At 40.0% G+C, this 26571-nt stretch overlaps 4 protein-coding genes across 7 annotated transcripts in view; 3 read left to right on the top strand and 1 right to left on the bottom strand.

Moving 5' to 3' along the window:
• Window positions 1-473: 473 nt before the first annotated feature.
• LOC129721999 (uncharacterized) lies at window positions 474-2826 on the top strand. 2 transcript variants are annotated; one of them, XM_055675161.1, is made up of 3 exons: window positions 474-873; window positions 957-1517; window positions 1599-2826. In XM_055675161.1, exons 1-3 carry the CDS (start codon window positions 648-650, stop codon window positions 2228-2230), a joined length of 1419 nt encoding a protein of 472 aa, XP_055531136.1. In that variant the 5' UTR covers window positions 474-647; the 3' UTR covers window positions 2231-2826. The 2 variants fall into 2 exon arrangements, with proteins under 2 accessions (XP_055531136.1, XP_055531135.1); XM_055675160.1 differs by having other exon boundaries at window positions 474-903.
• Window positions 2827-3176: 350 nt separating this feature from the next.
• On the top strand, window positions 3177-5073 carry LOC129725837 (cell division control protein 6 homolog). Of its 2 annotated transcripts, XR_008728183.1 has the most exons (3): window positions 3177-3644; window positions 3702-4840; window positions 5003-5073. XR_008728183.1 is itself a non-coding variant. In XM_055682144.1 (2 exons), exons 1-2 carry the CDS (start codon window positions 3322-3324, stop codon window positions 4777-4779), a joined length of 1401 nt encoding a protein of 466 aa, XP_055538119.1. In that variant the 5' UTR covers window positions 3177-3321; the 3' UTR covers window positions 4780-4872. The 2 variants fall into 2 exon arrangements, 1 of the variants encoding a protein (XP_055538119.1); XM_055682144.1 differs by lacking the exon at window positions 5003-5073 and having other exon boundaries at window positions 3702-4872.
• Window positions 4913-14317, top strand: LOC129725839 (dynein light chain Tctex-type protein 2B). 2 transcript variants are annotated; one of them, XM_055682147.1, is made up of 5 exons: window positions 4913-5032; window positions 5097-5189; window positions 5246-5317; window positions 5385-5480; window positions 5546-5963. In XM_055682147.1, the coding sequence occupies exons 1-5, from the start codon at window positions 5018-5020 to the stop codon at window positions 5909-5911; spliced, it is 642 nt and encodes a 213-aa protein (XP_055538122.1). In that variant the 5' UTR covers window positions 4913-5017; the 3' UTR covers window positions 5912-5963. The 2 variants fall into 2 exon arrangements, with proteins under 2 accessions (XP_055538122.1, XP_055538123.1); XM_055682148.1 differs by lacking the exon at window positions 5546-5963 and adding an exon at window positions 14170-14317 and having other exon boundaries at window positions 4931-5032.
• Window positions 6021-26571, bottom strand: part of LOC129725836 (acetyl-CoA carboxylase) — a 50376-nt gene continuing 29825 nt past the window's right edge. The window contains exons 4-12 of the mRNA XM_055682143.1: window positions 15132-15249; window positions 10750-13952; window positions 10415-10683; window positions 10192-10354; window positions 8013-10132; window positions 7669-7943; window positions 7266-7607; window positions 7067-7201; window positions 6021-7010 (exon numbers count right to left, since the gene is read on the bottom strand). Of these exons, the coding sequence (XP_055538118.1) occupies window positions 6879-7010; window positions 7067-7201; window positions 7266-7607; window positions 7669-7943; window positions 8013-10132; window positions 10192-10354; window positions 10415-10683; window positions 10750-13952; window positions 15132-15249 (6757 nt within the window). The 3' untranslated portion in view covers window positions 6021-6878. The remainder of the gene's footprint in view (window positions 7011-7066; window positions 7202-7265; window positions 7608-7668; window positions 7944-8012; window positions 10133-10191; window positions 10355-10414; window positions 10684-10749; window positions 13953-15131; window positions 15250-26571) is intronic.

Genomic DNA, 26571 nt, shown 5'->3' with positions numbered 1-26571 from the left:
TACAAATTACGACTGCTCAAAAATTTTACATTAAAAACGGCAACGCTTCTTATTCCAATAGTATCGATAAGAGCTGGAAGAATATCGATTTTATCGAATCATTAACCACTAAGTGTTCTTAGCGCCACCATACTGTGTATTGCGACATGCTAAAAAACCGTTGCGTTTTTTTACACATGAAGCAAAAATAGCTTGGATGTCTGTTATCTGTGATCATACTTAACGCATCAGCACCAAAAACTAATGCCCAACTTTTCTATATTCTTATGATTATTGATGCAGAAAATAAACCAATATCTAGTGAAGAAAGAATTTTTCGATATATAAAACTTCGACTGTATTTTTGATTGGTTTTCAGCGCCTGAGTCGACGTTATCACAAAGATTTCGCTATTTGCCGCATGGCAGCGAACAACGCTATGCTGGCTGGTTTATTTTGGTGGCGCGAATGACCAGTACATTTTTTAACAAAACCTGGCAACTCAGCTGGTGCTTCTGCAAAAGGCAAAACATACAAAACAAAAAACAAACGCATAACAATTCGCTTCAATTTTGTGCTCCGAAAGTGCAATAAATTTTCTATCGTCACTGCTATGAAAACATTGTTTAGTTATTAGCTAGCCAACGATGAAGTGAAATGCAAAAAACATGAATTCTCCAGTATCGTCAGTTTTGGACTTCTCCTCCTTCGCTAGGGAATTGAACCAAAGTCCGCTCGCCGATTACGCGATCAGTGCCAACTCCAACACAAACTGCTGTGCAGCGGATTCGCCACTCTCGAAAAAATTTGAAAATGCAATGCAGAAGCTGATTTGCAATTGCGACTTAGACGGCGAAAATAATATTTCCACCCCGGTGATTACTGAAATAGTCGGTGAGAGACATGAAGAAAATTGCAACACGGGTGTGCTATACGCAGCGAGTAATGTATTTTGATTAATATATGTTTCGTTTTAGGTAATACACCAACAAATAGTGCCTTTTGCAGCGGTAGAGAAAACCACAACGAATCTTTAGCGACCACCGTGGACTTCGACGAGGAACCCCTGGAACTGACGGGTGAATGGTTTGATGAAAGTGGTGAAGCTGCAGACGAAGGCAGTTCTGATGAACAACAACATTCGAGATCCCAATCCTTATCGTATTCGCTGTCAGTTTCTCATGCACAAGAAAACTTTTCCCAGTATTCACAGAGTACGGATAAGGGACTCTCGAAAAGATACGATTCGCCGTGTTCGTACGAAGATGATAGGGAATCGGAATGCAGTAACTTCGATAAACTTGACGACTGGAACGAATACTATAGTGATATGCAGAACAACAACGGCATAGAGGCTACTAATCGCGATTTTAGAGAATATTATGATGAGTATGTATCTAGTAAAGGGCAGATGAGTACATCTACCGTTCGAACCGGAGTTAGTGAGGAGGGCACCGCCAGTGAAACCGACACCAAAAATATTTCTAGTATTTGTGGCAACGCTGGACTGATGGTGGACAATGTTGACAGCTCTATCGGTATGTACCTCTTGGTAACAATTATATGTACTGCATGGTTTTGTTTTCACTGAAGATGCTGAACTTTTATTCATTTTTCAGAAGTTCCAGATAACAAAAAGGTATGTATTGAGAAATGCCAAGCTTTTTTGCGATACCGCAATCCAACCAACGAAATGGATGATGAGCTTATGGCATTAGAGGATGAGGTAGGAGAAATGTCTATCGAGCGTTCTTCATCATTCAAGCGCAAGTTCTGCTATGAGGATTCTGATGACTACCAGTACGAACTGAACGCCATGATCACAGAAAAATGTCACAAAACAGACTTTGTGCCGGATCGGGGTAATCATGAACCAATTTCCCGCATAGATGAAGAACAATTTGCTCGGATGACGCGAGTGGAATCTCTGACACCTCTACCGAATCAGCCTGTAACGAATGAAGCAACCTGTATGGAACCCATCACCAAAAAAGAAACGGATTGTGATGCAGTGATTGCCAAAGACGACGAGGGGGCAACCACTTCCAGCCATCCACGAGCATTCAATAATGCTGGAAATGACAACAAAAATCAGTCTAATCAACTTCACCGAAGCAAAAATTCGGTAGCACAAAGTGCAATACGATTAAATAACGGCTTACGAGTTGTTGATAATAGTTCCATGCAGGAGCGTGGGAATGTTGACATGAATATCACACAGAAAGCAGATGAGCAGAAAAATGCTCAGTAAATTAACAGTTACACAGAGCCGTTGAACGTTGCTCCACTGAAATTTATGTGATTTTCTATTTTGATAGTATAAGTTGGTTTTAAATTAACTCCAGTCAATTTTCGTGTGAATACTAACTTTTCACCGGATGAAATCAAATGTTAAAATCCTTTTAATCTTAACTCAAACTCTAGTCTCGAAATGTTATTGTAGATGTAAAAAAGTCTTCAGTAAATTCAATGCTTAGTTTGTAAGTTGGTAATGCAGGATTTAAAATTCAAAAATTCGATACCAAATTTCTAAATTATAAGGTGTTTACTGTGCTCAAAAGAGGATATACCTGCCCATAGGTAGAAAATCGATTTTATAGCTCAATAATTATCTTTATGATTAACAAATCTAATACCAAAAATCACTAGCAAAAAAACAGCGTGTAATGCAACAATCGACTTTCAACTTTGACAATTAGAAACCATTACCTGTAATTTACCTGAGAAAGAGAAAACTAGTGACAAAGAGAAACATTGATCCAAAGTATCAGAAATATTACTCATAAGACTTGCATTGGAGGAGAAACCGCAAACATTTAGCTAAATATATCTACTGTATGACTATAACTGGGTCTTGTTCTTATATCTGAAATTCACGATTCATGAAGCCTTTTGTTGATAACAAAAATTTACAAATTAACGCTTCTAATCTGTTTTCAGGGCTAGTCAGCCTGTACACCAGAGAGTCGCCAAAACATTCACCGTTAAGGCAACTATCAACATCAAACGGGCGAGCACAGAAAAAAAGTTTTTATTAATCTAAGTTTTTTCAACTAGTTTTATCATCGACATAACGTTTAGCTTGCGACAGTCGTCGCTTGCTCTCGATGGCGCCCCCATCGCTTGAATGTACAGCTGACAGAAACCTGTCTATAATCTTTTGCTGTCTCTGACGCTGGTCGTTCGCTGCTCTAACGATCAGCTGTAAACACGGAACAGACGTTGAGTTTACGCGCGCATTTTTTTTTTACAAATATTAACGGTGGGTTGTTTCCAACTTCATCGTTTCCGTGAACAAGAAACTATCAACTTTTTAGTGCACCTATTAAACTCTCAATCACAATGTCCAGAAACACTCGCCGTAGTACCCGTGGAGACCGAACCAGTGAGTTGATAGAAAATGTTGAACTGGAAGTCAAGGAGAGTGCGACACCGCGACGCCGAGGGCGCCCCAGACTTCATGATCCTATCACGGAGGAGGAAGACGATTGTTCACCCAGAAAACGGAACAAAGCTGCCCATGTAGCTAAGCGTGAGTCAGATAATGAAGCGATCAGTGTAAAAGCTGTGGGATGCTTACCGGAGCGCGAACGAGAAACTGAAGAACTGGCCACATACATTGAGGATGTACTAGCAGAAAACGGGTCGGGTAGTTTATACATAAGGTAAACGTTTTTATGGTTTGGAATTTTTGCGGTAATCAATTAGACAATGTTTTTCAGTGGTCCTCCCGGCACAGGTAAGACGGCTACACTCACGAAAATAATTACCGATCGCGATTTGGCCAACAAAATCAAGATGGTTTATGTTAATTGTACTTCGATGAGCAGTGCTGGTAGCATCTACAAAAAAATATGCGAGGAACTGCAATTACAAGCTGCAGGTGGAACAGAGAAATATTTTCTCAGTGCTATCGAAGAATATTTGAAAAGAAAACATAAAACCATAATGCTTGTGCTAGATGAAATCGATCAGTTAGCCACTAGCAAACAAACCATATTATACAACATCTTTGAATGGCCCGCAAAACGAAATTCAAAGCTAATACTGGTAGGTGTAGCCAACGCTCTCGATCTAACTGACCGGCTGTTGTCCCGCCTTCAAGCCCGATGCGAGCTGAGACCTCATCTAATTCAGTTTCTACCATACACGAAACCTCAGCTAGTAAACATTCTTAAAACCAGCCTTCGCAACAGCAAAGCCAGCGAACTATTCAATGATGCGGCACTGCAGCTGCTTGCGGCCAAAGTTGCTTCAACGTCCGGAGATGCTCGTCGTGCTTTACTACTGGCAAAAAGCTTGGTAGATTCAACCGATAAAGAGCACCGTCAGATGAAAAGAACATCTGCCAAAACTGATCCCGCAAATATCACAACTAAACCCGCATCACCCCCAAAAGTGGTTCAAATTAGACAAGTGGTCAATACCCTCAATCAAGTATACGGTTCTACGCAGAACATGGATGAAGATTCTGCTTTCCCTTTGCAGCAAAAGATACTCATTTGCTCACTGCTTCTAATTCTTAAAAATGGTAAAAGCAAAGATGTGACTGTCGGTAGGCTGCACCAGGTGTACAAGACTGTTTGTGCCAAGCAGAACCTGCTTTCCGTCGATCAAACTGAGTTCTTGAATCTTTGCTCGCTCGTGGAAACGCGTGGGGTTCTGCGAATGCAGGGCAAAAAAGAAGCTCGCTTGAACCGGGTCCTGCTGCAGTGGGACGAGGACGAAGTCCGCAATGTACTGAATGACAAGCAACTGATCGCGAGCATCCTAAGTGACACAAGCTGCGTAGGAAAATGATGTTAGAAATGAAAACTGCTTTTTTAACTCTATTTGTAATTAGAATAGTTCGATTTTATAGGTAAGATTTGAATAAACTGGACTGTTGTTGGATATTGTGCTTTTTTAGGCATGACCGAAATTTCCAGTGAGATCAATCTAGTATTCTTTAAGCAACAGTTGACAGTCGCTTTAATTTTTCTTCGCTGTCTCAACAATTGTAAATTTGTTAATTTTTTTGCAGCCTTCAAGAAACAAGATGACTGATAATCAGGTTGATTGAGAGCAGAATAAATTATACATTTTAAGAATAACCATTCAATATATGATATATTTAGCCACCCCCGAAAGCGGAGAGAAAGAAAATAGTTATCATGGAGCCCCACGAAGAAGCGGGTACTGAAAAACGGAAAGAAGGCGGAAAACGATACGTACGTTAGATGTTACGTTTTATTATTTGAACGTTAATTTATGAATTATTTCACAGCGAAAATCCATTTTTCCTGGTTTTCGCGAAAGCATCATGATGGACAGTCGCATGTCAACTTTTGCCAGTGATGTAAGCTATACTGTTTGATTGCTCTCAACTGGGAATTTCTTGTAATCTTATAAAATTAATCTTACAGTTACACCGGCAATCATCAGTTGCCGCGTTTAGTAGAATGTTGGATACCGCATTACCATCGTTGCCATCGCATCGGTTTAGTCGCAGAAGCACAATGGTTAGTAATTTATTGATCTTTTTTAGTCCGCCATGCGATGACGAACGAAAGACGTTTCATTGTAGTACTCAACACCACGCTTTCAAAACACTTACCGCCTAGAATCGCGCCATCCATTCAAGCGAGAAAAAGTTGAACATATTGTAGATCGCTATCTGAAGGTCTTCCTGGACAGTCACAAATACAACCCCAAACAGGCTAAACTTTTGGCGGAGAACATGAGCATAGAACTTAAGAATCTGATTAAGTTTTGCAACTACGATCGGTATCGTGTTGTTTCAGTTGTTACGATTGGGGATAAATCATCGCAAGATTTCAAGTGCGTTATGCGATTCGTTTGGGATGCCGAGAAGGACGGCTACATAAATTTCGCCTATGAGACTCCGACCTATTTTGTAATTGCTACTATTTTTGCGATTTATTATGAATAGTTTATAGTTTTAGTCACTGCAGATTTATTGGAAATTTATTTTATTAGATACGTGAGCTTTGCTAATTTTTTGATGCATTTTATAGTGTCATCGAAACAAAACTGCGTGGTTTAGATTTTGTTGATTTTTTATTCTTTACTTCCCCATCGCCATCAAGTTTGTACAACAGAAAATTGAGTGATGCTGCTTTGCATTTTTTTCTTGCTATTTCTGTTTGCTCTGCTCTGCGGGATGTGCGTCAGCTAAAAGCAGCTATGCTATTAATCGTGTTTACAAAGTGCATTGAGATTTATCTCAACTTTTGTTATTCTGCAGTAGCAACTATAAGGTACATACTCTTCTGAAGAGTTGAAGCCGACCTCTACACATAAATATTACCCGGTACCCTTGGTATTTGATATTTATTTATTCTAGCTAACCAGCCAAACAAAGGTTCAATTTTTTTTTTCTAGTATTTGAAGATTGCCGAAAAATAGATTCCAATTATGAATAAATTATGATTATGCTACATGAATCACTTTGTTTCAAAGTTTGACAATATAACCAGCAACTGGATGCGTCAGTGTTTTTGTTGAACGATTCGTGTGAGTTTAATATGAGTATCTACAACTATATATATAACTGTTTCGATTACACTCTAATACAATTAGAAATAGGCATTTTTTGTTTGTTTTATTTCACATTCTCTTTTTGAGTTACGTTTTTAATGTGAATGAGTTTTTGTTTGCATCTATAATAACAATTGAATCGAAGGAATATTTCCGATCGAGGTCACTAATGATTCAAAAGTTTTTTGGAACGGATAACAGCTGTCTTCGTTCTCGTAATCATGCACGATGTATAAAACTATGGAAAGAAAAACCTGCCAATAAAAAAATTTATATTGCTCAGGAATGCATCAATGAAACGATGACTGTGTCCTCCCCGGTTGGATTGTACGACATGTTCACTCGTAACCTCGCCCCGGTCATCCCATACTAGCGTGTTCCTTCTCGGTAAACTCTAGCTGTGACAGTGTTTTAACCACTTCGCCGCGATGGGCTGGAGACAAAGCCTGGCAGAGTCCAACAACCGCGTCCAAGGCAGCCTCAGGGCATTCCTACAAGTAATTATGTTTACCATACAGAGTAATCAAACGCCACATCAAATACACACCTCAAGAGCTTTTTGAATTTGGGAGATAATTGCGTCCTTCTTCACAGCGTAAATATTTTTGCAAACTGTGGAATCGCTTTGTTTTTGATTTTCCAACCACTCAACCACTGGTTCATTGTTTTCCCATAGGTAGGCCTAGCAAAAGCACACATTATTACATTCATAACGCCTCAATCACGTTTGTTTCACCCTAACTTACCTCCGTGGCTCCTTTGTCTTCGACAAACCACCGACGCAACATCGACTTAGCCTGCCCAACCGAGAGACTATCTTGAGCACTGAGAATTTGCTTGATGAAGTACTCCTCCAGGAGTAACCGCCTGAGTCGCCAGTACAAGAAACTACGCGAACTTCGCCATGGAACGATTTCGCTGATACAACCTTTCTCGAGCATTCGCTCGGGAGTGTCGTGCAAGTCGGCGAAATGTACCGCTACTGTGTGGTACACGTGCAACAACGAGCTGACCCGAGCTTTGATTTGATTTTCCAACTCGGTCTGTGCTTCCTTGTTACCAGCGGCTTCGTTGAATTTTTGCTTCAACTGAAAGTACCAAAAAAGCATATCAAGTGAACTTATTTCAACTAAACAAGAAGAAGCTCACTTCCAGTACCACCGGATCCAGCCGCTGAATACTTTTGATGAGATCTTTCTCCTTGAACTTGACTTCGACGATGCCCTCTGGTTCCAACACTCCGGCACGAGATTCTGGATCGGCGTATGTTTCCATGTAGCGCGGATTAATGGTCGGATCCAATACAGCCCAAGCTCCTCCGCGAAGCTCACCGTTCGGTGGGAGATAAATTATGACCGGCTGAGTATATTCCCGCAACCCATCCACAATGTATGCGCCGAATTTTACAACCTGCTCATACATATCTGAAAGTAAAACCAACAAAATTACTATAAGGAAACCAACACAGGCGCAAGCATTTGGATGAAATTTACCTTTTTGTCCGCCAGAGAACCCTCGCCAATTGGCTAGAACAATCAAAGGAAGCTCCTCGCGGCCGAAATCTTTGATTGCTTGTGCCGTTTTGTAGGATGAATCAGGGAACCACACCTGACCGGCTTGCTGGAATGTTTTGGCTTCCGAATCCAAATTGGCGGGATCCGCTGGGATGGTCAGCTCGACTGTTCTAGTTTCAACGGCTATCACTCCGACCGGAATACCTCCGAGCTTGGCTCGGCCAACAACGACCGTTTTGGCCCAAGGTTCCATAATTTCCGACCAAGTCCCCCGATCAAAGAATCCAGTTTCCCACTCAGATGGATTAGACGGATTTAATCTGCCGGAAAGCATCCATCGAGGATCATACGGGGCTTTGGTAGGCATAAAATCGATCGGTCGATCGATAGGATCACTAGTCGATACGATCGGCAGAGTTCCACCACGTACATCCGGAATAAACGACAACCAGTGTAGAATTGTATAAACACCGTCCAAATCGAGTGCCTCTGTTTTGTGCGTCACACCATTGTTGTGCATAATCTGAATGCCACCCAGCTGATTGTTAGAGGCATACACTTTCCTTCCCAGTAATTTGTTCAAAGCAGCAAACCCGGTCAAAATGATGTGAGAGTTTTCGATCTGGATGACACGCTGTCCAAGACGCACGAGATACGATCCAATACCGATCGTTCGACAGGTTACCATCGAAATAGTAACCACGTCCTCATATGCCCGGGAAGTTTCACCGGCAATCATACCAGCATGACGCAAATTCTCCACTCCAAGTCCGTCCGTTTTTCCAATAATATCGGTGATTTTATACCGCGGCTCTCCTTCGTCCTCGATCAAAATGGCACGCACCGAATTTGTGTTTAAGACCTTGCTGTAATCTTCCGTTGTTAGATACAAATACTTGAAACCCTTCTCCGGCTCATCAGGGTCTTCCCATGCCACTTTGAAAAGGGATTTCACCTCTTCGGCTAACCCGATACGGGCGCCACTGTTGACAGAGATGTAAATTCTTGGACATTTCCGTTTTCTCGACAATTCGGAAGCTTTACAAAACAGCAAATCCTCCTGAGGACCGAACGAACCGATGAAGTAAGTTAAGTCATTTGCAATAACGATAATCTCCCGACCATTAGGAAATTCTGGAGTAGCGAGTACAATTCTCCAGGCCACCATTCCGACATTGTTCTCTCCTGGCAGGCGCTGAATTTCCTCCATAGTGTCTCCGTTGATCACCAACTCGTTACAAACCAGCAATATCTTCTCCGGTATACGTATGTCTTCATTTGGTCGTGCCTTCGAAAACTCCTTCCACAGCCGTTCGGTCATTTGACGGAACATATCCGGAATGTCGTATACATATGTCGTCCCGTTCGACTGTGCTTGGAAACGCTTCTGCTGTAGATAATTTTTGGTCATGTATGGCGACGAAATTGGTAGTCCATTGAGTGGACCTTGTCGATTTCCGTACGCCATGAATTTGATGACGTGTGTCTCCGGATCGGTTACTTCAGTGTACATTGCTATATCTAAAAAGTATCCTGAGTCATTGGCGATACAAAGGCGAACAGAGGTAGTTGGAGATTGTGTAGTCTGGCGGATAACCATTTTCAGCTCGGCTTGCAAGACACGCAGCTTCCACAAACGAGGACCGTAGCGCATAACCATTTTGGTTACCGATTCTTCGATTTTCGCCGGGTCCATGATAACAGTCGGCACAAAGTTGAGGAAGATGTGATTACAATCCGTGCGTTTAGCTTGAGGATGAGAGAACGCAACTTCCAGTTCGTCCATAGCTTCCAGCAGAACTCGTTCGCCTTCATTCTGCAGATACTCGAACGAAGCTTCTTTGGTGATTAGATCAGAGTGGCGAATGATAGACCGGATGAAGAAGCGGAAATCAGTCACCTCTTGACCCTTTGGAACTTTCGCACGACCCAAGTAAAGGTGCATTTTTTGGTTGGCTGTAGGCAAAGCCTCCAGGTCGTACGTTCGCATACGATTTAGCTCCAGCTGGAAAGCACAAGCCGGTTCCAAATGTCGGTAGATGCGATCTTCCTCGAAGTTATCTCGAGCACGGTATGTGAAAAATTTAGGGAACTGACGCCTGCAGTAGAAAAATTGTAATTAATTTAGTTTTTTTGCTGGTGCTTGTGAAATACTGACTTCTTCAAAGCTGCAAAAGTAATCCGTCTTACTCGGCGGGTTATCAGCTCTTCGCGATGCTGTGCACAGAACGATCCAAAAACTTGCTCCATCTGCAAGTCGTCCATATCGCCCATATCTCGAACAGCGATGCTTAGTATATGAATGGCTTCTGTCGGGTTAACTACAAATCGAAACAATAACATCGTGTTATTTTACAATGATAAATTAATCCATCACTTACCGGCAGTCCCGTCTATTTCTACAGCTCGTGCGATTGGATCAGATATCGAAACATTAATTGAGGTACTCATTCTTCGATCCGAATCGCCACCATCCACCGCTTCCAGCACCTTTGGGCTAACAAATGCAGGCGATGCAAAATCTTCCAGCAAATCCAAAATCTCGTCCGAGTACTGTGTAAAGTGTTCGAACGAGTCGAACGCTGCCATGCAGCCGGTTCGCATAAATGAATCCTCAATTGTATCACATTCTGTTCCATCTGGCAATTGTCTGTAATGGAAATCATCGGAATATGTAGTAAATGCATTTCAATTGGTTAGAAAAACCCAAACTTACCTGTACCGATTAGGATGGGCAGTCGGCAGCAAAAACTGGAAGTGTACCAACGGGACCTCCCCGGAAAGCTCCAGATGTTGCAGACAAGTCAAATCGTAAGACGTATACGCACGACGCACGTACACTTCCAGAGCAGCATTGCAGACGGCTCGATTTGAGTGATAAAAGAAATCGTGAAGAATATCGAAAATTGATGTTTCCGAAAGGATCAAACGTTGCAAATTTTCCGGATGGAAATCGTGACCGTACATGTCAACTGCCGAGAGGAAAATTGACTCCATTTGGTTGTGTCGCAGCTCATAAGCCGGTTGGTGGGCAGCGATTAGAACCTGACGAGCTCGCAGAGCGACTCGAGAGTGATCGGCTCTATTCAACGAAGTTAGTTCGCTTAACGTGGCGGCCAGTTCGTCAGTCAAACCTGGTTCGTTGGCCCACAAATGATCGATCAAAAGCGTTACCAGAAGATTCTTTTTAGCTACCTGGCTATGCGAGAAAATTGTTTCAACCACCGTGTCCATGTTGTCTTTATGCTTCTCGCGAATGGCTCCGACACATTTGTCGTAATGTCCATGCTGGAACTGACATTCTACGGCGTAGTACTGGCGCAGCAGCTCGTGAACGGCTGCCTTCATGCGGCCACGGATTCCGTTGCGATAACGTTGAACAAGCTGAACGATTCCTTGGGTATTGAGGAAGAAGACATCCCGATCCGTACGCTTTTGCAAAGTTGCTGCATGCATATCAATTACTGAAGCAATTTGCTGAGAAGGAAATTGCGCTAGCACACTGGTGATGTTTCGCTCATACAACTGCATCAGCTTGCGAATTTTCTTGTCAACCGAGATCGGAATACGGCCGGATATTGAAGCAATCACTTCCTGAAGTTCCAGTAATGGCAGAGAGGGATCACGCAAACTTTGCATGAACTTTTCAATGATTTCTCGCAATCTAGGTGCATTGTATGGATCTGGGAGGCAGTAACCGGCTAATGTGTTCTCCAAGATTGTCTTATAACTGGAATGAACCCGATTAAGCTTTTCGGGAATTTGAGCAGCGTCCCCGGTCAGTGGCCAAGGATTGTTGTACGGTTGAGCTTTCGTCACAAGGGATGGATCATCCAGTTCAAGGTGTCCCAACAGTGATCCGGCATCCAATACAGCTCCAGGACGTCGAACGAATGTCACCGTTCCTGTTTCTCCAGCCGTCAAAGTCATAACCATTTTCATGACTTCAATTTCAGCATACGGTTGACCTTTGTTCACGTGAGCTCCATCTTCTATCAGCAAATTGATAAGCTTGCCAGCGGAAGGACTGCGGAGTAGCGATGGGTCGTTTTCTTTTTCGAACACGCACGTTTGATTGCCGATCACGATTCTGTATCTGTCCACTTCTTCCTTCATGTATGTAGTGCAACTTGAGCCATCCAGCGAGAGCAATATTCCACCGTCGGATAGCCGATGAACTTCAACCTCTTTGAACGAACCGTTCATTACCAGGAAGTAGGTGTTTGGTCCACTTTTAGCCGCTTGGACTTTGTAGCGGATGCCTTCGGAAATTAACTCCACATCAATAACGTTCGTCAATGTGTTCGCGGCCTGTATTTGTCCTTTCTCCATGGAAGTTTTGAAGCTAGTAAACGTCTCCGTTATTTTGCGGTCAGCGATATGGAGTGCTCCACAAATGACACCAAGAATAATATCGGGTTTATCCGACTTCATACGCTCCGCAATCAATGCATCTAACCAAGCAGTGTCGATTGTATTCTCCAGAAAACTGTTCGTTTCCAACAGGGTGATCAAATATTCCACCGTCGTTCTGAAATCTCCCCGAATAGACAACTCCTTCAGTGCGATCACAAGATTTTCTCGAGCTTGTTGTCGATTTTCGCCCCACGAAAAACAGTGCCCAAACTGAGAATCGGCAAACTCATGAAGTCCTCCAGATGCTGCCACGCTGAAGTATCCCCACACGTTCTGGCTGGAGCGGAAGTTCAACTCTTGTACCGTACCTGAACTGGGCTTGAAACCTTCATCCGGGTTCTCCGATGTAATACGAGCTGCAATAACATGTCCACGTGGTCGCGGTTTCGTGGCTGGGTTATCAAAATCAATCACAGTAGAATCCCACGGATGTTCTCCATACAGCAGTCGTATATCCTTGATCCGGTACAGTGGAATGCCCATTCCGATTTGTAGCTGAGCAGCAGGAAGATTCACTTCAGCAACCATCTCGGTACAGGGGTGCTCTACCTGTAAACGTGGATTCAATTCGAGGAAAAAGTATTTCCCCTCCGCATCGTACAAATATTCCACCGTACCGGCGCTCACGTATCCGACCATTTTCGCCAACCGCACAGCTGCCTTTTCCATGTCTTCAAACACTTCTGGTTCAGCGACAATAGCCGGTGCTTCTTCAATAATTTTCTGATGTCGACGTTGGATAGAGCAATCACGGCCAAACAAGCTGATGGCATTGCCGTACTGATCCGCCAGTAACTGCACTTCTAAATGCCTTGCTCCACGGGCCAGCTTCATCACGAATATTGGCGATCCAGGTACTTCCGCTTGAACCTGGCGGAACAATGCAGGAAACTCATCGGCAATGTCAACTCGACGAATACCCTTTCCGCCGCCACCTTCGGAAGCCTTGATCATCACTGGGAAGCCAATCTTGTCCGCCGCTACCAAGCCTTGCTCGGAAGTGGTTACACAACCTCGAGCGAACAGATCGCTTGAGATTTTGATCTTCTTGCCACTGTATTGCGCCTTCAGTTCAGAACCGGACCAGGGCAATGTTGGAATGTCTGCAGTTTGAGCTACGATTGAAGATGCAACCTTATCACCTAGAGCCCACATAGCACGATCGGGCGGCCCCAAGAAAACCAGTCCCTTCTTGTGCAGTAGTTCCGGCAGTTTGGGATTTTCCGACGCATGACCCCAGCCGGCCCAAACAGCTTGAACCATTGTTCTCAGGGCGATATCTACGATCAGCTCCACGTTAGCGTAATTGTTATTGTTCGATCCACCCGGCACCGGGACGTAATGGTCAGCCATCTTGATGTACTCTGCATTAGCCTTGAGATCCTCCGGGGTAACCATAACGACGAAGCGTACCGCTCGTTCATTCTTGAACATCTCGTACGACCAGCGACGAATCGAGCGCATACACTTGACCGCCGCGATGCCGTTGTTTGCAATCAAAACCTGTAGAAGAACGAAAGTCGTTAGTGGTTATGTCACTTGTAAAGTTATATTTGCGCGGCTTTCCTAAGTAGAGAAGTGTTTACTAAGTCATTAGTAGGCAGTTAAGTGTGATTTCGTCGTGAGATGACAAAAACGAACCGCTCACGTATTGACCACACAGCACCGATGATGTACCATGAGCAAAGATAGACTATTTTTTCTGTTCGTTACATTATAGATAACATCCGGGCTGTAAATGGCATCACCACGGAACGTGGGGTCAGCATGAGTCGACGTTACAAACGAGGTTGAGGTGGTATGCGCGAAGGCTTTGGGTGATAACTCAAAATATCCTGTGCGCAACACTTTTTCAAAGTCCTATCTAATTTCGGGTCTAAGATAAAATTTAAACAAAATAAAATTGTACAGCAACAGATTTATAGAAACACATGAACCAAGATAAAACTGCACCAAAAATAAATCAAATTGAGGACGGACGAAATCGAAACAGTTTCTTCTAAGAAATAAATGTTCCATACTAAAAAATAAGTTGAGCTAAGAAATAACACAAACGCAAACAAAATTAGAACACATTTCGTGGTTAATCGAACTGTGCTTTTAGAAATGCCCCCTTTACTTGATTTAGTGAAAAACTTAAAAGAGATTTTTTTTGTTTCATTTTTTACAATAGGAAATGCTTTTCAAAATACAACTATCGAGGCAGCAGTGGAAAACAACCAAAACACTAAGTGCTAAAGTTTGAAAGTTTAATTTGGTTTTCAAAGCAAACAAAATAACATTAGGCTAGTTATCATTCGCAACAGTTCCCAACAACAACTTTTGGTTTTAGAAGCAACGTGCTTGCCGCCGTAAATTGCTGTACATTTCGAAACGGTAGCGCACCGTACGCAGGATACCGACGCAGCATTACTATCGACAGAAATGGCAGTCATTATCGACGGTGGTACGATCATTACACAACGATTTGCGAAACATGCGATAGCAATATTGATCAATTCAGTGTGCACAAAACACGTCGATCACAGAGTAGCCGGTCCAATGATCATGAGCAGACCTTGAGAGAGGATGGAGCACCAAAGTTTCACAACATACCCTGGTTTAGAAATAGAGGACATCCTTATAGGATTCCTCAAATCCTACTTTTTTATAGTTAATTCACAGGGTTTACAAATCAATTACCTTGGTGATTGCACGCGTTCCGCCAAATTTTTTAACGAACTCTTCAGTAGTGGAAAGTACGAAATCTCGCTCATGACCTCTATCTAGTCCGAGGCCGGTGCCATGGGACATACTAGGCCTGAAAGTAAGAAAAAAAAAAAACAAAGCACGGGGTGAATGAATTATTACAAAACACAAAACACTTTGAAAAAAAAAATTGTTTTAAATAGTATGCATATACAATGTTTGTTTAATCAACTTCGTTTGCGTCTCAGCATCGGCAGTGTGAACACTTCCGACCGTTGATATATCAAAGAATATCTCCTCAAACACTGTACTCTGTCTTTGACCACTTCGGCAGAGTAACGCGTCCAGGACTTTGGATCCCGTTCTACACCCTTTTTCAAAGTTATTCTTCATTTCAACGAATTTTGCTATTGCTCCGCTCGCTCAGTGAATCTTAAACCAAAACCACTAGCCAAGGTGCATCGTATCGACCTTGAACAATCAATCATTCACTGCAGCCACCGATGCATCACCGATCACGACGCTTCTCAGTCCGATTTAGACAACCCGCGTATTGATGCTGCTGGTCCGAATGTTTTCATTGCACTGTCCAGCCGAATAGCTCGGTTACGTGAAGTATCGGTTGCGGTGGGCACACACAGGTCTTCGTTTTTTTTTCGAACGAAGGTAAACGCTTACTTCACATGAAATCATTTTCCGATTAATGGAAGCGCGCAATTAAAACCGACTGCACAGAAATGTGTTTTGCAGGACACTGCTTGGGTGCGACGTTGTAGCAGTCAGTTTTTTTTTGACGAGAAATAAAGAAACATCAGAGTCGGTTCGGTTGTACGGTCTGTTGATCTTGGAACAATTTTTTTAAGTATTGTGCTGTCATCCGTAGGTTGAAACGATCATCACCTAATAGACAACAGTTTGTGGCTCTTTAACAAAAAGTCAACCGAAGGTTTTGAACAAATATCAAAGGCTTCACCTCACAGTCATCTTGCTGATGAGATACATATCCGTAATTCTCAGTCCCTTATGACACTAGTCACTAAGCGATTATGAAGAATAATCGCTTACCCAAATGGTTATCTGATTCACTTTGGTGAGTGAAATAACGAATGGGTGATGTGACTGTGACAATAGAGATCAAAGTGGCACGTTTGTACAGTTACGTTACTTGAAACTCAGCTCAACGTGTTTAACCCTAGAAAGATAGTCTGCGTAAATTTGACTCCTAGCTTTTAAGGCCGGATTACACTCTTTGATCAAGCGTCAAATATTTGTCACTTTTTGAAAGATAAAAACCAATCAGGAACAACCATCATGATGTCAAATAAATTTGACCATTATGTCAGATGATCAAATATTTGACCATTGGTCAAGGAGTGTAATACAGGCTTTAGTGACATTGCCCTCTTCTTTTTCATATAGTGCGAATCTCTTTTCGTTTTTTAAAAAACTGAATTATGATATTTGTTATGTATCGATGTGTTAACACTGTAATGATGACTTGTTATTAATCAATTTTGAACAAAAACTTGCATTTTAAATTATTTGAAATTCATGCATCGATTTAACGCCAGAATAAAATTATCTTTTTATTAACCATAAACAACTGCCCGATTTGTTTAACATAAAATTAAAGAGTTAATATTTTCGAATACCTGAGTTACGCTTAGCATTCACATTGAGGGTCCGCAACTATAAAGCTAGCAAGCCAGAACTATCGCTATAAAGTCAGAGATGCCACAATTACCAAACGTTTTACGATTCACAGAATTTGAATCAAGAAAAAACATTGCCTAAGTGAAATTGTGCCTACTATTTTTTCTAGGTTCTTCCAAAGGGTTTTCCCAACACATTCTTTTTTCGCCCACAATCATTACTTATGTACTAATGATTACTATCAACATCATTCATCAACAATTGTTATCAAAACTGAAAATTCATTAATGTTATTTTACCTTTTACAGATTATTTTACTAATTCTCGGCAGTCTATGTCAATTGTTATGTTTTAGTATGTGGTCGAATATAATCTTATCATGTTAATCATATTTTCACACTTTTTATTTTATCAATTTCATTAGGAAAAGTTGCGAAAAGGTTAACTGAGCTTCTAAACTTAATTGTAAAAATTTAGTTTCACAGTTCATTTTGGTCGACCCATTTGCGTTTTGGATATCATTTGACTCTTTTCGTTAATAGCAAAAAGAAAAAAAAAGCTTGTGAAACTAGACTCGTTCCCTCTAGTTCCTCTGCTATGAATTGCAAATAAACGTGCTCTATTACACGGTTGTTCAAAGTATAAGCGGAATTCAAACGTCATTAGTTCCGCGTGCTTCAAAGCAAATTGAAACCAGTGATGTAATTTCCGTAGGTGTGTAAGATGCTCGATTGTCGAGGTTGTACACGCGGTTGTCAAGTGACAACTAAAATTGAGAATTTTTTTTGGAGGTCTCGTACGGAACAATAAATACGCTTAGAGAGAAATAAGAGTATATAAATGTAAAAATTCAAATACACATACGGCGTAATGACACCTTCTCCATATAAAATAGAAGACGTGATGGCGATCACGCCTTCTAATTTGTATGGAGAAGGCATCATTACGCCGTGTGTGTATTTGGGCCTATAAACTCTCTTCTCTTTATGCCAGTATTTTTTAATTTGTTTATGCATACTCAGTTCTGTTCAAAATAATGTCGAAACATGGAGCCTAGTAGAAGACCGGCTAATGTAATGCACAAAAAAGGACTTTGCTCTCCTTGTTTAAATCATGGTTTAAGTCCGGTGGTTAGGCTGCTAATCGAGAAATGTACCAGAACGAATGTTTGAAGAAAACTTTGATTCCATTTGTTCGCAAACTCCATGCCGATGAAAGGTACAGGAGCAGACAAAATGGTTGAGACAGGCAAAATTTTATCAATTTTTAAATGGCCACGGTTTCACGAAAATGAAAAATGAAATCTATACTAGTTTGAAATCTATACTAGTTTTCTAGTAATATTCGATAAGTTGAGCTTTTTTTTTTTTTTGAAAAAAAAGTTAAAATAAAAATTATTAATCTTAACATTAATAATAAAAACAATATCGCACGCTAGCCTGGAGGGATCTAGATTAGTTGAGAGAATTCGTTATCAATATTGTTTTTAGCGCATTTTACATGTTGTAGGAAGGAATCTCCCAGACGGTCTCGAGGTACGACACTGGCCTAACAAGCCAGTCATCGTGAGTTCGAGTCTCTGCTCGGGAAAGACTGTTAGTAGGACTGTAGCGCTAGCCCCGCAATTGTCCTGTACACTACACAGTTGGCTGCGAAGTCTGTGTATAAATAAACAGCAGGTCGAGTTCCAATCGGAATGTAGCACACCAAGGATAAAGTACAACGACACACCGTACCCCAGTGCTGAGTCGAGAAAATTTCCAGCTCGAAAAGATCCTCGACCTAATCGGGAATCGGAGCCGACATCACAACCGTGTGTGGGAGAGCAAGCCGACCGACATCGCTAAACACGGGGACCATTAATCTTAACATTAATAGTTTATAATTATTTAATTCTAGTGTTCATTTTTTTCTAAGAGTATTTCGTGACATCGTTAAATCAATAACTTCACAATATTTATTGAAAATACTCATCATACTACTGATTGGCCCGACCATAGTTTATTTTGTTCGATAAAAATTAAGTACAAAAATTTTTTCGAGTTCTTAATGAGCGTGTAGAAGCATCTTATATGCTCCTACACGCTCATCGAGAAAATTTGCAAGAATTTTCCGAACATATGCATTGTGAAAGTAAATCGTTAACAAGTGTGACCAAAGCAATTTTTTTTTCTTTTTTTAAGCGTTTCTATATTAATAAGCATTTTTTTTGAAAGAAAAAAATATTATCTACAACTTTGCCGAAGAAAAAAATATTATCTACAACTTTGTTACACGACACGAAAACTAAACAAGTAAAAGTCAAAGTTTTAGCCAAAACAAAAAGGACAATAAAAAAAAATTAAAACTGGGACATATTTTTTTATGGAACTGCTCATCTAGAATCATTTAAGTTTATTTGTTGCCTATAAACTAGAATTCATTCCAAAATTTTCTTTTTTGCACTAACAACAACAACACCATAAAAATTCTGTTTCGAAAACAAACATTTTGCATTCAACTATGACTTTGCCTTTAACTATGACTCTATGGCTCTACCAGCCTATGAAAATGAACCACGGTTAATGACCGCTCCAAAAATCATCGGTTGCTCTAAACCAGAATTTATCGAAATATCACGATTTTTGTGTGTATGATACATTTTCTGATTTCGATCTCTGTCAATGTATTCATTGTACAACTGTTGCTTTATGCGTTTCACACGTTTGTTGTGCGAAGTCAGAACGATTATTGTGCGTTTTGAGAGGACACACTGGTTAATTGAGGCTTAAACTTTTGCGAGTAGTGTTTACCGTAAGTGTTCAAAGCGCATGCGCTGTTTACTACCTCTAGTGCGACGGAACTGGACAAAATGGTAGGTAGTCAAATATCGCTAGCGTCGATCCTAAAAAAAATTGTTCTACCTAATTCTGCTTGTAATTTTGAAATGCTGCTTTGAAAATCGCTGTTTCATGCCAAATGCTTGAAATGCGTTAAAAATACTTAGAAACTTAAAAAAATCTTGGAAACGTGAAAAATTAACATCTCCCTATAGCACAATTGGCAGATAATTCTCGACAAAATATATCGTTATCTAATCATCAATTTACATTTTTTGATTGCATACCATCTTTTTCAAAAATTAATCTATACTATCATTTGTAAAGGTCTGAAGTTTTTCAACCCTTTTTTCATAATTCAATATAAATACAGGTAAAAAAAGGTCATCAAGGGACTACTCATAGAAAATTGTCTGAATTTTTATTCTAAAAATGTTAAAAAAATTAAAAACTGCATTGAAAAACAATGATCTAAAACTTAATTTGCTAAAAAACTTTTTACTTCCAATTTTGAAATGTTCAGGAAAGTTTCAGGCAACTAAATTATCTATCTAAAAACCCATTGAAAAAAACAAAATATTTGGTCAATTCAATGTTTTTTTTATTTTCAAATAACATTTCAGACAATTTTCTAAAAGTCATTCCTTGACAACTTTTCTCTAACTCCTGTCATTACCGTACGTCCATGAGAGACATGTGAGTTCAGAAGCAAAACCTAAATGAATCCACCTAGCGGTCAGACCCAGCCTTTCTCATTCAAACTTTTATTTGTAAAAATAGATTTACATGAACGCTTCAATCCAATAAATGTATGTTCACTCTTTAGGTTCTAAAATATTGATGTTGTAATCTATACATATAAAGGGTGCCCCTCCTTCTTTTGAAAGGAAGGGGTGCCATTCTGCACATCTCGAGAGCTAACCAACTAAATGGCACCAAATTTGGCAGGTGAATGTTTTTAGAGGTAACAAATATGTGCATAATGGTTTGACACCCCTCCCTCTTCTATAAGGGAGGGGTCTCATACAAATGAAACCCGAATTTCAAACAGCTCAAGAACCAATCAAGAAAATACAACCAAATTTGGTACGTGAATGTTTCTAGAGGTAACAAATATGTCCATAATGGTTCAGCGCCCCTCCTTGTTCTGGAAGGGAGGGGTTCCATACAAATGAAGCACAACTTTCTGCACATCTCGCGGCGAACTAATCACCTAAATGGAACCATATTTGGCTGGTGAATGTTTGTAGTGGTAACAAATATGTTCTATAATCGACCTCAGGCAACATTTTGGATTGTAAGATGGCAATTTCCGGTTTATGGAAAACAGCCGGTTACGGTTTCGAAAAAACAGCGGCAAACGACCAAATACCACCCATTATGGGTATTTCCGGAATCGTAATGATGCACTTCAAACATCTAAAAGTGGTCGTCTTTAAATACAAAATGGTGTCCAGGTTCAATGGTTGGTTTCTATGCATCATCTCTTATTATTCGGTCATTTTCGACTGTTTCCTAGAGGTTGCCATTTAGCAATTTAAAATGGCGCCTGAGGTCAATTGTTAGCTCATTGCATCATTCTGGTTCCAGAGATACTCATATTGGATGGTATTTGTTTATTTTGAGCTGTTTTTCACAAACCGGTAGTAGCCATCTTGGATTTCAAAATGGTATTTATGATAATTTCTGGCCTCTGAGCGTCCTTCTGGTAGAAGAAACACCCATATTGGGTGTTACTCGATCATTTTGGGCTATTTTCCAGAACCGGAAGTCGCCAACCTAGAATCCAAAATGGGGTCTGTGGTCGATTTCAGCTGTTGTGTATCATTCTAGAACCGAAGATACTCATGTTAGACGGAAATCGGCCATTTTCGGTTGTTTTCCAAAAACCAGAAGTTGCCATCCTGCAATTCATAATGGTGTCTGAGGTCAATTTTTAGCTTCTTGCAACATTCTGGCTCCGGAGATACTCATATTGGGTGGTATTTGGTCACTTTGGGCTGTTTCTCAGAAACCGAAAGTCATGACGACTTTGGACTTTAAAATTGCCTGTGAAATCAATTTCTGTCATTTGGGCGTAATTCTGGTTCCGAAAACATTCATATTGAATGGTATTTGGTCATTTCCGGCTGTTTGCCAGACACCGGAAGTCACCATCTTGAAATTCAAGATTGAGTCTGTTATCAATTTTTAGCTTCTGTCCATCTTTAATGGGAATCGTCCATTTCAGGCCGTTTTCCAGTAACCGGAAGTTGCCACCTTACAATTCAAAATGTTGTCTGAAGTCGATTTGTGGCTCCAGTGCATCATTGCGGTTCCAGAAATACCCATATTGGGTGGTATTTGGTCGTTTGCCGCTGTTTTTTCGAAACTGGAAGTCGCCATTTTGGATTTCAGAATGGCATTTGAAGACAATTTCGATCGATTTTAGCTCCTGTCTATAATTTTAGATCCGGATATTATTTTGGGTGGAAATCGGCCATTTTTGGCTGTTTTCCAAAAACCGGAAGTTGCCATCTTACAATCCAAAATGTTGCCTGAGGTCGATTATGGAACAAATTCATTACCACTAAAAACATTCACCTGCCAAATATGGTTCTATTTAGTTGGTTAGCTCTCGAGATGTGCAGAAATTTGTGTTTCATTTTGGACCATTATGGACATATTTGTTATCCCTTAAAACATCCACATGCCTAATTCGGTTTCATTAGCTTGGTTTGCTCTTGAGTTGTGCAGAAATTTATGTTTCGTTTGTATGCGACCCCTCCCTTCCGGAAGAGGGAGAGGTCTCAAACTATCATAGGAAACTTTATCGACACCAAAAACCCCTACATACAAATTTTCACGTCGATCGGTTCGGTATTTTTCGAGCCTATACAGATCAGACAAACAGACAGACCGGACTGCATTTTTATATGTATAGATTACAACATCAATGTTTAAGAACCTAAAGAGTGAATATACATTTATTGGCTTGAAGCGTTCATGTAAATCTATTTTCACAAATAATAAGTTTGAATGAGAAAGGTTGGGTCTGACCGTTAGGTGGATTAATTTAGGTTTTTACTTTTTGTTTCACTTTCTGTTTTAAAATTCAATTGTTTCAGTGTAGAATCTCAAATTAATTGCTTTATTATTTTTTTATGAAAACTCTGACAATTTCCGGAAAATCATCTTTTGACCATTTTTATCTATCTCTTGTCATATTTAAAAATGGGTATCGAACGTCTTCGGCAGGTTTTTGTATAAGGCTACTGCAGAAAATCTGCCGAAGATGTTTGATACCCTTTAGCTTTAGCTCATATAAAACGTTAGTCTCGATTTTTTTTAATTAAGTATGCAAAGTTGGTTAGTTTAGTAAGGCCTACAACCAACAAAGTTTCATTGAATTCTAAGAAATCACTGCCAGTTGGGGCGACATCCTTCAATAAACACTTTCGAACAAGTTTTATGCTCAGTTTTCTTTTCGACGTTAGAGATATTCGTTTAAATTCTTCATCACTCAGTATCAAGTTTTTCAATTCAGAATCGGTTGAAAAGGTGTTATTGATTCCCGGATAAAACCGTTTTTGCTTCTTCTCTATACCATGAATGAATTATTATGCTCATACGCGGAGCGAAACTAGATCCTTCCATCTTTATTTTTTCAAAATTGAAGGAATTTCCCAGATTGTTCTTGTAATTCCGTAAGATCATCACAACAATGCTAACATGACAGAGGATTCCGATGGACTGTTGTTTTGTTTGTGATTCATCATCAAAAACTATTTAAGCTTGTGTAATACACAAGAAAGGTCCATTGGAAACATAAAACCTAAATTAATCCACCTATCGGTCAGACTCAGCCTTTCTCATTCAAACTTATCATTTGTAAAAATAGATTTACATGAACGCTTCAATCCAATAAATGTGTATTCACTTTTTGGGTTCTAAAATAATGATGTTGTAATATAAGGATTAAATATGAAATTTGACGTAATGTAAATGCTCAATAAATAGCGAAATAAAAGTAATGAGCGATACCGGGAACATTCAAATGGTACGATAGCACATTTAAATTATATTGTGGCCACATATATTGATCAAAGCAGATATAGTTTTAAATAGCCTTTGAATTTCTTTTCTTTCCATAACTTTTGAACCACATATCAAATTGTTATGAAGTTTGTTATTTGTAAGTTTGAGAGATGACTCGTTCGTATGACACTAGTAATGTTCAAATAAGTCTTGTAATCTTTGAGATAATAGAATTTCGTTGTTTTATTAACAATTTAATACATAACGGTTGCTTAGTTCGATTATAATCAAATAAAATGGGAACGTATAGGGCAGCCAAACTTTAAAACCACGTGTTAAATCATAATTCATCAGTTAACCCTTTAACTAGCCTGTTCATCTGATAATGGTGCTTATTATGGGAGTCACTTCACGGTGAAATCAGAGTGAAGTGAATGAAGTCCTATTACGGGACTCACGTAAGTGAGAAAAACGTCGCAAGGTGACATCTGCCGTGAAATCTGGGTTATTATGAGTGAAGTGGAAACGGAAAAAGCGACGTCTCGCGTGGAATTATTTCACGACCAGTTTGAACGGTGAAATGATTTCACGAAGATAGGAAAGTTTAAAAATCGATTGATTTGTGATCTAGCGGTAATATATATGGGATTTAGTTTCCAGTAACAAGGCGAATCTTTTTTTTTCTTGAAAAAAATCGGCTCTCTGGAACTTACAAATTTTCGAGCTGCGGCCAATGGAACGTAAGGGAAAAATTGACCTTCGAATTTCGTTTAGCGGTGGGGCTCAAAAGTTTCCTCTTGTAGAAATATGTCCTCATACAAAATTTCAGCTCAATCGACTTCCCAGGACTTAGAAATTTTTAAGCTGGAAAACTCCCAGAATTCACTTGTCCTACACGCAAAAGTTGAAGTCTTGTACAATCATTGTGTCTTCCCGATTCGCACAAATGTTGCACAGAAATCGCACAATAAAAGTGTGAAACGCATAACGCAACAGTTGTACTGCGAATACATTGACATAGAATGAAATCAAAATATGTATCATACACCGACACTTTATTTCTCACGTCGAGTGTATTAGTGACTGCACGCGCTTTTTTCTCAAGCGACGAGAGAAATTTCTCTCTCGCTCGTAGAATTTCAGACACGTGACATACAATTTGCAGGTTGCTCTTTCGCTTCTCTTTCGGTTCGGATTGCGACGCGCAAGGCGATATCTCGTTGCTTCACGAAATAAGCGAGACACCCGTGCTGCACATACTTGATACCAGTGTTGTTAGTCTCTCACTCATACTGTCGGTGCGTGCTTGCTGCTATTCAGAGGAATGCATAAAGAAGAAAAAGTATCTCGAAAGCGTGTATGCAAAAGACTTGAAAAGCGTAGCATATGTCTTGTCCTCAAGCAGAAAGGAGGAGAATGGTTTTGCTTCTCGCTCGCTTTGCAATGCTGCTTGATACCAGTTGAAACTGTTTAGGTGTAGTAGTTTGGAGCTGCCAAATACATTTAAGAAACCATAGAGCATTAATTGCGTTATGCCCAACACGCAATGATTGTACTGGTTCCGAATTACATCAACAACTGCGCTTAAAACGCACAATTTTGTACTGGTTTCGCACCATCCAACTTTTGCGTGTATTCTCAATTTCACTTCACTGGCAATCTCACTTCACGGAGGTGATTTTTGTCACTCGGGAATAGGTCTAAAAAAGTGAAGTGAGCGTGAGAATGAAATATGTTTCACCGTGAAGTGACTCCCGTAATAAGCACCAATACAATTGATCAAATCGGTTGTGTACCTTCTGAGATAATGAAGTTTCGTGATTTTCACAATTCGGTACATTACAGACGAAGTTACAGTTCGATTACAGTAAAATTCAATAGGGTGTTATGAGGCAGCTAGACCTTTCATTTGACACTTATTTCGTGAAAATCGGTTCAGCCATCTCTGAGAAAAGTGAGTGAGTTTATGTATTCTTCGGAATATGTTTCTTTTCATAGCTAGATTTCACATTTTTAAACATAACAGGCAAAGTAATAGTCCGATTGCAAAAAAATCAATAGGGTCTTATGGGGTAACTAGACCTTTCATATGACACTGATTTTGTGGAAATCGGTCCAGCCATCTCTGAGAAACATTAGTGAAATTAAACAGTCTTTAAAAGACGTTTCTTTTCATATCTTTTGAACCACATGTTCAATCTATATAAAACTCAAAAGTTAAGGGTTTTTAAAATAGCCCGTTCATTTGATACCAATTTTATTGAAATCGGTTTTGTGGTTTCTGAGATATTGATGTTTCGTGATTTTTACATTTTTAAACAAAACCTCTAAAATAAAAATCCAATTACAATGGCAACTAGAACTTTCATTTGCATATAATTTCATTAAAATCGGTCCAGCCATCTCTGAGAAAAGTGAGTGAAAATAAAAATCTGCACATACACACACACACACACACATACATACATACAGAAAATGCTCAGCTCGTTGAACTGAGTCGAGTGATATATGCCATTCGGCCCTTTGGGGTACTTTCATATCTTCGCTTTTGCAAGTGATTGCTATACCTTTCTAGGAGAAAAGCAAAAAGTTAAAAAAATTATTAATTAGGAGTAAAATATTCGTGCTGAAGAAATAGCGAAATAAAAGAAATGACTTTGAATTTCGTACACTTCAATCACGAGCAGTACCGGGTACGTACGAGTAGCACAATACCAAATTTAAATTTTGTTGAGGCCATATGTTTTGATCAAAGCAGTTTCAGTTTTAAATAGTCTTTGAATTTCGGTTCTTTTCATAACTTTTGAACCACATATCAAATTGCTATGAAATTTCTTACTTGTGAGTTTGAGAGACAACCTGTTCAAATGACACCAGATATGTTCAAATAAGTCGTGTGATCTTTGAGATAATAGACTTCCGTTGTATTTGTAATTTAATACATA

Source organism: Wyeomyia smithii, chromosome 2 (genome assembly GCF_029784165.1).
Source record: "Wyeomyia smithii strain HCP4-BCI-WySm-NY-G18 chromosome 2, ASM2978416v1, whole genome shotgun sequence".
In the NCBI taxonomy this organism is placed as follows: Eukaryota; Metazoa; Arthropoda; class Insecta; order Diptera; family Culicidae; genus Wyeomyia; species Wyeomyia smithii.
Note: the sequence above shows the minus strand (reverse complement) of the source record. Positions and strands in the feature narration are given on the sequence as shown.